Source organism: Phoenix dactylifera, chromosome 18 (genome assembly GCF_009389715.1).
Source record: "Phoenix dactylifera cultivar Barhee BC4 chromosome 18, palm_55x_up_171113_PBpolish2nd_filt_p, whole genome shotgun sequence".
Taxonomy (NCBI): domain Eukaryota; kingdom Viridiplantae; phylum Streptophyta; class Magnoliopsida; order Arecales; family Arecaceae; genus Phoenix; species Phoenix dactylifera.
Window position 1 is genome coordinate 5,451,194 of NC_052409.1, and position 10,566 is coordinate 5,461,759.

General features: G+C 38.5%; 1 protein-coding gene and 1 long non-coding RNA gene across 4 annotated transcripts; one reads left to right on the forward strand and one right to left on the reverse strand.

Moving 5' to 3' along the window:
• Positions 1 to 238: 238 nt before the first annotated feature.
• Positions 239 to 1,415, reverse strand: LOC103722853. The gene is made up of 4 exons (XM_008813553.4): positions 1,223 to 1,415; positions 1,042 to 1,136; positions 708 to 959; positions 239 to 596 (listed from the first exon to the last, which is right to left on the reverse strand). The coding sequence occupies exons 1-4, from the start codon at positions 1,344 to 1,346 to the stop codon at positions 435 to 437; spliced, it is 633 nt and encodes a 210-aa protein (XP_008811775.2). The 5' UTR covers positions 1,347 to 1,415; the 3' UTR covers positions 239 to 434.
• Positions 1,416 to 1,511: 96 nt separating this feature from the next.
• Positions 1,512 to 9,746, forward strand: LOC103722843. 3 transcript variants are annotated; one of them, XR_003382966.2, is made up of 8 exons: positions 1,512 to 1,698; positions 1,791 to 1,810; positions 7,886 to 8,025; positions 8,144 to 8,243; positions 8,318 to 8,450; positions 8,540 to 8,744; positions 8,996 to 9,114; positions 9,205 to 9,746. It is a non-coding gene; the product is annotated as an uncharacterized LOC103722843 (long non-coding RNA). The 3 variants fall into 3 exon arrangements; XR_003382963.2 differs by having other exon boundaries at positions 8,996 to 9,746; XR_606537.4 differs by lacking the exon at positions 8,996 to 9,114.
• The last annotated feature ends 820 nt before the right edge of the window (positions 9,747 to 10,566 follow it).

Here is a 10,566-nt window from a genome sequence, read left to right on the forward strand (position 1 = left end):
AAGGTAAGAAATAAAATGATCTCCCACTCCATTTTTCATAACCAAGACAAATGTACAGGAAATACATCATCAGCATATACACTAACATTAATGTAGATTGAAACTTCCAATAAGCTTAAATGAAGAATGTGGGAGAACTTCACAGCAACATGCAGTCATGAAATTTATTTTCTCTGACATGATGTTCAATGAGTTAGATATATATAGGATCCAATAAGCCAAACATATAGAAGGCCTGTGAAGAATGATTTAATAGTTGACCATGAGGCTTTGCACTAGAAAAGTAACGAATATTTACATCTGTGAAAAATTTAGAGTCTACAGTGTCAATAAACCACTTCAAATAGTAACACATGCTTCCTGTTATTTATTAGTATCATACAAAGAGACCATCAATGTACAGATCATCTATACCGCTCATTCCTTATTTCATCTCACAATATGGGGATGATATTCTCATCATCACCATCATCTTCGTCCAGGTAGTTGAATGGTTTGTCGCCTTTATAACGGAAGCTCGGATTCACATAGCACTTCATCCCGTGAAACAGATTCAGATTGTCCACCAGCTTATGGAACACATTGCATCCACAGCACTGACCCAACCCAAAAGCAAGAATTTTACGCAAAGATTCGATCTTTTTCAACAAACAAGAAAAGAAAAGCAAAGAGAAAGACATAATTGGATTCCCATCAGATGATCATACCTGAACGAAGACGGTGCCATCCGTGTACGCGTGGGGGTTGATGGCGCGGGTGGTACGCTGGCCGCAGACGTTACAGGTGAAGGCCACCAGCATTCGGCGACGGGGGGACTTGGTAAAGAGGGACCAGGGGACGGTGGAGACCGTCCGATCGGGGGATTCCGGGTCGGCAGGCATGGAAGGGCCTTCCATTCCGGATCCCGTGGTCCATCCTCTCCCGGCCACAGCGTTCAGAACCAGGCCCATCGCCGCATCCTACCAAGAACCCACGAATCGACCCAACAATCAAACGAAACCAGAATCAAACGAGAAAGAGGAGGAGGGTTTGGATGATTACCTTGGAGAGGGGGGAAATGGAGGTGCTGTTGTTGAGGAAGGGGATGATATTGGTGCTCTTGGAGTCGGAGTGGAGATTGGCTTCGTCCTCTTTATCTGGACAGAGAAGAGAAGAGAAAATTAGGGTTTGGATCGATTGAAAGGAGGAGGAGAAGAAGGAATCGGGAAGGGGGGGTGAGTACGCTTGGAGGCGATGGGGAGGAAGGAAGGGCGTTTGGAGAAGGCGCGATTGGGGGAGAAGAGAGAGATGGGGGAGGGGGAGGCGGGGATGGCTGCGGAGGCCGCGAGGCCCGCGACGGACTCCATGGCGGTTGAGGAGGAGGAGAAGATTTTTGTTTGGCTCCCGGAAGAGAGAAGTAGAGGTGGGGGAGAGAAAACGGAAATAAATAAATGAGGGCTTTGAAGGAAAGTCGGTTGTTTCTTGCGGTCTCGTCAACAGCGTAATGGCGGTAAAAACTGCCATGAGATTCGTTTACTCTCGTTCATTTTTTTGCTGTAAAAGTGGTATAGTTGGAGACTTTTGCTCCATAGAAATCTCTATGCTCGCGTCCTAAGATTGCATTGTTAGAAAAAAGAGAGAGAGAGAAACAAAAACCCAAATCAGGCTAATACCCGCGTTTCCGCCTTCAAGGGTCTTCGTTGCTTCCATCCCCAAACGGTACTCATATCCTCCCTTTTCTCCCTTCGGTTTTCGCTCCTCGTCTCGTCTTCTAATGCTTCGGGATTTCTTGTTCTTTCTCTCCCTCGCAGGCGGATTCTCCTCGTAGAAGGTAAAACCCTAATCCCACCTTCCTTTTTTCCTCCGCTTATCTTTTATATTTTTTTCCTCATGCAATGCCTTAGGGTTGGGATCTTCTAGGGTTTGTGGCTTTGCCCTCATTGCTCTTGCTGGTTAAGTCTCGAATCTTTTAGGGTTTGGGCCTGTTATTTGTTTTAATATGGTGGTGTATTGTAACTCAATATCAGCTGGAATGATGTTTTGCTCTGCAAGATTAGCTTTTTTTGACTGTTGTTTCGTTCATGTTATCGTCCGTTTCAAGATCTTTGCAGTAATCTTAATTGATGGAGAATGGGATATCAAATTAGGGGGATTGATGTTGTTTTGAGAAAATGTGGGTATGTCTACATTCTGGAATATGCTGTCTTTTCATCTATTTTTTGTTTCGTAACTTCAAAGATATCAAAGGATGGCAAAGGGAATTAATTTCATTACTTAGTTACCGGGCTAAAATTCAAAATTCCCAAATTGGCCCAGCCAGGTCAAGGGAAGAGGAATTTCAGGTCCTTTCACTGGTAGGCTGTGATTGTCCTCCTCATGTTCATAACACTGCACTGTTTAGATGGTATTAATGCTGCTGCCATGCTGGTCTTTTTTTCCTTTTTTTTTTGCATGGGTGGGCGGGGGAGGTGCTGAATTGCCTATAGTTAATGAGGCAGACATGCAATTGTGTTGGGCAATGGGCATGTCATGCAACTTCCCAATGTTTGCTTCATCATCAGATGGCATGTAAGACATATCTATATTAAGCTGGATGTGATGAATTTTGTACTTCTAGCATGGCTTAAACAATATTTAAAAGTTGATCATGCATTCAGCATGCATAAGGCTTTTGCATCAAGGAAGGTGACATCTTTGCTTGTTTCTTGTCATGGGACTTTCTTTGGTTTTATTAGCTTTGCATAATTTCGCTAAGCATGCATACAGTTCTATGGATTTTTTTTGTTTTGGGTAAAGTTCAATTCTATGGCTTTTGATAATGCTTACCATAAACAGCATTGGTCTTTGGTGACTGCTGTTATCTTAATTTGTGAATGCTGGTGGCTCATATATATGCTTGTGTCTTTGAGCTGCACCCTCTTCATTCAACCTTTGGATTTAGTACTTTTTTCATGCTACCTTTCCTTGTTCGTTGGTCTTCTATATGACTCATGGGGGTTTCGGTTTCCTTTTATATAGTCTGTGTACAATCAACATTGAGTTCGAGAAGAAGTTGGGGCGGGGGGCAGGGGGCGGGGATCACGCTACCTCTCCTTGTTCGTTGGTCTTCTATATGACTCATGGGATTTAGATTTCCTTTTATGTAGTCTGTGTACAATCAACATTGAGTTCGAGAAGAAATTGGGGCGGGGGTTGGGGATCACGCTACCTCTCCTTGTTCGTTGATCTTCTATATGACTCATGGGGATTTAGATTTCCTTTTATATGGTCTGTGTACAATCAACATTGAGTTCAAGAAGAAGCTGAGGCCGGAGGGTGGGCGGGCAATGGTCACCAAAAGCTTTAGTTGAGTATATATATCCTAACCATATTCATTTGGTTCATTTTTCTAAATGCAACGTTGTAACCTTTTCGCGAGTAGGACGACCTCCTTCACACAAGGGAAGGATGGGATCGATACCCTTTCATTCTTTTGTATTTATTGGCACGAAATATGCATTAAGATTTAAGACATTTCTACTCACATCATGTGGCTTAACTAGTGTTACATGGATACAAATTCGAGAATCGGATTCGGATGTGTATCCAAATGTTTGACTTGGCAAGAGAGAGGAGATACATGGATACATAGGACAAATTATAATTTTAACTAAATTATATATGTATACCTTTAATATTATTTATTTGAACATTAAAAATAAAGGATGAGAAGATATTGTTTGTCAAGGTCTTTCAATATACACATTTCTCATTCAAACTTCCCAATTAACTTAAAGCTATAGTAAAAATAACATTTTGCAAAATTATTTCAATACCTATATCCAACGCCGATCACTACTGAGCATGAATACTCACTTCTAACATGAACATGGAGGGTCAAAATTCATTGTTGGAAGAATTCAACTCTCCTCCAATCTTAGAAAGTGGCAACCATGGAATTTCATGAGTATCCAAATATCTAATAATACTTGGCTTAATGCCTAGAACATGCCTATTGCCACAATGCTTATATTGTTCGCCCACAAAATATTGCTGAAAGTCCAAAGATCAAAGGAGGTGTTCTTGAGTTAATTCTTTTAAATTATTGTCTGGTTGGCAGAAGTTGATCAAGGTAGTCATACAATATGATCAATTTGGAGCCATTTTTTTGTAACTGTTGTGGATCTAACATGTGAACCAGGATAGGGTTAGATTGTGACTTTGATAGGTTAAGAGTAGGAGATCCTGAAACTTCATTAGCTCATAGACTACAATGTTACTTGGACACTCGCATTGGGCTCCAAAATTCCATGTCAGATACGTATTCTAGTCAAATACATATCAAACACTTGGATATTCATGAAATACTATGGTTGCCACTCTTAAAAATTGGTAAACTTTTCCAATAATGAATTTGACCCTCTATGTTATGTTGGAAGCGAGTATTCATTCTTTTTAGTGATTGGCCAAGGATGTAGGTACTAAAATAATTTTACAAAATGTCATTTTTTTCTTATATCCTTAAGTTAATTGAAAAATTTGAATGAAAAATATCTTATTGAAGGACTTTAACGAAAAATTTCATATTGAAGGACTTTAACGAAAAATATTTTTTATTATTTCCTTTAATATGTAAGCAAGCAACATTAGTGGTATAAAAATATATAATGTAGTTAAAGTTATAATTTATCCTACATATCTCCATATCTCCTTTTTTTCCCTCTTGTCCAATCAGATACTTGGAAATGTGTGTAAATCCGATTGTTGTATCTATGTCCACACAGACTTTGCTATGGCACAATGTCAATATCTAAGTCCCTGCCAAAGATATAGATAAGAAACATGTTTCAAATTGTTTGACAATGGTTTTCTTTTTTCCCCAATTTCCTTAAGCTTCATAGTTTTTTCTTAGTTTTTAAGTAATATTTCTGAGTATTTTAAAATTTTTGACCCCTTGTTCTAGACATGGTGCCAAAAAAAATACTATTCTAGGTTTTATATACTTTTTTATTTTGTTTTCCTCTAATTTTTTGTTGACTTTCATATTTTTGTATTCGTGTTAGTTTTCTAAATATTTTAACTTATACACTGGAACTCTAGCTTTTCAAGACATTCTAGTCTATATGTATTAATACAAATAAAATGTTGTGTACCAGACTATCAGCCTAGATTAGCAGGAATATGTTGCTACCTTTGCAATTAATCTCTTTTCTTTAGACTCTGAATTGCATGATAATAGATGAATTTGTGTCGCATGTCTGGATATTTATCCCTAGCCAGACATATAGTCAAACTTTCTGTTGGTTAGCATTTGTTGGGATTGGCTTATGTTTTTCTTTATCAGCACCAGTGTTTATAGAACACTCTTATAACATTGACTCTCATTCCTCAAACATTTTAGGCTAGATAACTTAAAAAAGACATTTAAACATCAGAGAGAGGAGTGAGCTTTATTATCTTTAAAATCACTATGGTTGGTTACTTGGTTACTTGGTTACTTGCTAATAATAACTCATCTCAAGTTACATCAATGCTGGACTTTTGAACCATATATTACAAATGATGGATCCGGCTAAGGGATTAGAATAATGATAATGATTAGGTACAGTTAGTTGATTTATTTTCCCGACTCAATATGTGGGACTGTCTTTAGAAGTTGGAATTATCACAAAGTAGTGAAAATGGAAAATTTATGGGATTGTAATTTGGAAATATGAGATTTGATATTGATTAATTTATTACTGGTAATATCTCTTTACTGTTCTATGTAATTTTGTGCTTTTATCAATTTAGAAAGCATTAGCAGAAATAATAGGGGGAAGGATTAAAGATGTCGATTCGTGCCTTTTTGTTGTTGTTGTTTTTTTTTTTTTTTTGGGGGGGGGGGTGGGGGGGGGGGTGTTGTACATTAGATAGTTTTTAGATGTTGGACTAACGACTAATGTGCTACTATAAAGTTTCTAGTCATCATTGATGACAGTGGCATGGAAAACATGGTCTCCACCTAACATGCAGAGAAGCTTAATCTGATGGAGTGTACACCAAAATTTGGCATGGCTTAACAGGCAAAAATGACTTGTCAAAAGTTTGAACTTTAGTTCATCAACCAACATACCAGATGAACCATTACACATTATGGAAGGCTATAAATCCTATTAGGAAAATGCAAAAAGTATGATCAGATGGTTTTGTTATGGATTTCTTGTTTGGACCAGTGAGGCTGACACATAAGATGTAACGTTTCTCGTATTTAGATGGAGCACTACCAACGAGCTGTCATGTTGAGGAGCTGATAATGATGGAAATAGTGTTAGCACTTAAGAACATGTACTCCATAGGGATCTGATAACTTATTTTTTGCATTTATGTTTTTTCTAAGTTGATCTGCATGGTTGGTTTGGTTATGTGGTCTATTTCCCTTTTGTAATTGATGATCAGACGGTTGTGAGCAAGAGAGGAGGCCAAGTGGATTTTTTCTCCTCTCTTTAGAAGGTTTTGTCTTTCAAAAGAAGCATTTCTTATATGTCTGCAATGCTCCTTTTTGTCGAGATGGAGTTACTCAGCATGTGTGAAAGCAACCCCACTGGCTGGCTTGCTGAGGGAAGAGTGGGCATTGAAACAGGAAAAGTCTCTGCTCCTTTTGGCTGATGTAGATTGTGCATATCTCTACTAGATGTGTGAAACTTGATGGGACATTTATGATCTATTGGCATTTTCTTTGGAGACCAGGTCATATGGGTTTGTGCAGGTTGTCTTCCTAACCCATTGAGGAAATATCTGCCCTCATGGACCTCTATGGCTCCTGGCTAATAAGTTTAGCTTGTCGACCTGTTAACCAAGCCTGATATTGAGGGCCTTTTTAACCAAGAGGCGAAGCATAACTTGTTGAGTCTCGCCATTATAGCCGGACGGGATCGAGAGGGTCCGTTACATCCATCAAATGTATAATTCAATATTCCTAAATGAGAAATTCTGCATTAAGGTTCTGTGTGATGTGGTACCCATGTAAGCCACAAACATTTTGCTATGGTAACTGTAGATGTATGATTGAATTTTCTTGCATGATGCTTTGGTCAACAGCATGATGTTTTGGTCAACACATATAGTTTCTCACAGCACAGGGATATATTCAGTCATGCCTTTAGCATCTTCGGTACTCAAATAAAAGCAGTAGATTTTAGCTAGGAAAGACGATACCTTATCATGGAGACAGAATACTGAGCCATGAAAAGATTCACAAAACCTCTCAGTGGATTCCTTTGAAGCAACAAATATATGCTAGGGAGGCTTTTTATGTTACTTTAAATAAAACTAGTTGTGATTAGTTACATGTGTTGAACTTCTAAGTCATGTTTGAATCTTATAAATAGCAAATGGAAAAGTTAAATGCAAGTTAAAGTGGAAGAGTCCATTAAGTATCAATTGGTATGTTATATGTTTCTCTGTGTATAACAGTGAATTTAACTTCATAGCTGACATGATGCAGAGTGGAGTAAATAACTTGTACTAGGTTGATAGTTGATACATATCTCGATATGAGATATTGTATGGCAAAATATCTGTTTTCTATTGACAGTGTTAACCTTGGTTAACATATTAAATAATAAATACAGGTTAGTGACAACATTATTTGCAGACTAGATCTATGTGGTCGATTGGTAGTTTTGGTTTGGCAGCATGTTGAGCAGGGTGTTTCTTTCTCATCGATCTTTCTTAATACTTAAGGGGCCTGTTCATACCTGTGCCTTCTGTTCAAGCTTGATTACATTAAACTGCATGCCGACTGCCATAAAATGGATGCTCATTTGCATGCAGTAATTATATAAATTAGTTATCAAACAAGAGTTTATTTTTAACACCTCTTTTATGCATATTTAGCTTTTTACTTTCTGGATGGTTTACTTTCAAAATCTTTGAGTGTTTGCAGGTATTCATGTTCCCCATCTCCTTATAAGGGTCGCTCTAGATCAAGATCCCGATCTAGGGGCCGGTCCCAGTTCAGGTCCCTGTCTCCCCTTCCCAGTTCTCAGACACAATCATGAACTGGAAGTCAGAGCGAGTCTTCATGTACGCAGATTTTTCTGTCATCAGATTTAAGATGTTTAGTATATGAATCATTTAGACTATTATATTTCTCCAACAAAAACGAATGTCTTGTGTTAAAGTGTATTGCATGCTGTGGCAGGAATGATGCAAGAAATCCTGGAAGTACTCCTTATGTAATGGGCCTTTCTTCTGGGGTTACAGAGAGGGACCTCAAGGACCACTTCTCCAGGGAGGGAAAGGTTGGTTTGTGCCAATTTCTTTGTTTTCCTGATTGTAGTGGACTGGTAGTGTTAATGTCTGTCATTTTTCTTAGGTGGTCTGATGTCATTTAATCGTTGAACCCATACACACATCTCGAAGGTTTGCATTTTTGACTACGGACACAAATGAAGACAGCCGAACTCAATCTGTCAGTTCTGGAAGGGCGGTACATAACTGTTGAAAAGGTAATTTTTCACACTATGGTTGCATCGATTATTATATGCAGGATCTTTTTGTCTTATACTTTGACTTAGAGGTTTTTGGCTATACTCAGAAAACATTGCATCAGATATGTTGGCTGCAATCAAGATGATCAGTTCATCCATTTCAACTCAAGTCATACAGCTTGATGAATGGCCAACCTAATGGTTTTCCATGCATCACACCAACCTAGCAAAATTTCCAACTAAACCTCGGCAATTCACTTTCAATTACAACTACTCAACGGACATCACCTTCTCTGTAATCGGGCGTATATGGTATGTTGCACATAGCATTCATCTGTCAACTCTGCCAAGCATGTCTTGATTTTAGTGTTTGCTGTAGTCATGAGTGTTTTTTTAAATGTAGAGCATAGTTATAATACTATCAATACTTCTGCCATATGATTTTCAACAAGAGCCAGTACTTTCTGTGGTTCACCATCTTCCTCACTGTGTTCGTAATTACATGGTCATCTTGAGCTTGGGGAACCTGTAAAGCGTTAAGGCATTTCTTGTTTCCTTTTCAGTCAAGGAGGGGATGCCCATGAACACCTGCACCTGGAAAGTACCTTAATATGAGAAGTTCTCAAGACACCACTGAATTTTTGCCCCCAGCTTAAAATATATGATCCTTACTAAAACTCAAGTGTTCTTCCCGTTAAACCTTGTCATCTAATTTTTGTGTTGTTACTATTTTCCACCTCGCTCATCTCTGTCCCTTGTCTCTATTTGGCAGGCTATCGACATGATCGTGGAAGATATCGTGGAGGCTGTGCTCGTGATGATTAAGGTGGTGATTATCTGAGATCCTGCTCACCTTGTAGGGGCGGCCATGATTATTCTCCTCGTAGATCACCTAATGGTCATAGGTCCAGAAGAGAACGAATCAAGGTCCCTACCTTACTCTCCATATTGGAAGCCCTGATCGAGGCTATGGGCGTGGTGCAAATGGGTACGCCAGGTGATTCGGGTCCTTCGTCCTGTCTTAGACCCACTAGATCCAGGATATTGAGTGCTATGGAGATGGTGATTGGGCCCTTGCAGTTGTTTATTTTTTCCTTTCTTCTTTAAGCTGGATTGAGTTTAGTTTATAACACTTTGTGTCATCCACCGGTATATTCTGCTGTTCTCGCCATCTGTAGTTTTTCTTGCTTTGTTTCAAAATGCGAGACTATTTTTTTGACGGATTAAATTGGTTAACTTTCTGAGGAAAGTGGAAAAAATTGTTCAGAGATGTGAGTTTACCTTCTGAATGATATTGTTGCTATCTTTAAGCTTGCTTAACGGTCTCCTGCTTTATATTGTGGAATGATGGCATGCCAATACATGACAGAATAAAGTGTCTATTGACAGCAGAATGTGTTCAGGAGACAAAAGTAGTTCCTTTCCAACATTCATCTCTGTTCTGCCCCATCTCCCTGGTGTTGAATTGAGAAGCATACAGAATTTGAGAGGCCTTTTTGAGTGCAACTCAGATCTCAACAGATAAAAGCTTTAATTACTCAAGTCTAAAGCAAAAAAGTACACACGAAAACGTTTCTTTCGCTCATTCTGGCAGGCTGCATGGTGCCGGTTGAAGAAGGCGAGATTGGAGATTCTGTGACACTTGTGTTAACTTGGCACCAAGTATCATGGTAGGGAACTTTGACTTTAAGGCCAAAATTCTGGACTACTCATTAAAAACATTAACTGCACAAAATATTGGACGAATTTCTAGAATGTTTCATATAGTTCACTTGCAAAACGTAGAGAAAAACAATAATTGAACTTGGGAAAAAATAATTGTAAGTGTATATTTTATGATAGGGATTAATCTCAAAAGGTGTTGATCCAATGAGGTGACAAAAATATTCTTAAACTAGATGAGTTATTTAAGTTCGTTCTGTTTCATCCATTAGACCTGCCGTTACAATGGTAAATTTCTTATACCATGTTTCGGCTGTAAGATTTTGAATCAAATTCTTGGCAGTGTTTGCATCCGGAAATCAGGAAAAAAAGTCGCGATTTGTGGGATTTATCATATAATAGTTGATAAAATTTGAAATAAAAGTTTCACCTACTTCAGTTTCACTATTTTAACCTCAGTTTCCCAGGAGGT

Excerpts from the sequence above, each read along its gene's own strand:
- LOC103722853 (XM_008813553.4), bottom strand. The coding sequence starts at position 1,346 with ATGGAGTCCGTCGCGGGCCTCGCGGCCTCCGCAGCCATCCCCGCCTCC. Across the intron at positions 960-1,041 it reads CCATTTCCCCCCTCTCCAAG|GATGCGGCGATGGGCCTGGT; the intron begins GTAATCATCCAA and ends GGTTCTTGGTAG. Across the intron at positions 597-707 it reads ATGGCACCGTCTTCGTTCAG|TGCTGTGGATGCAATGTGTT; the intron begins GTATGATCATCT and ends GGGTTGGGTCAG.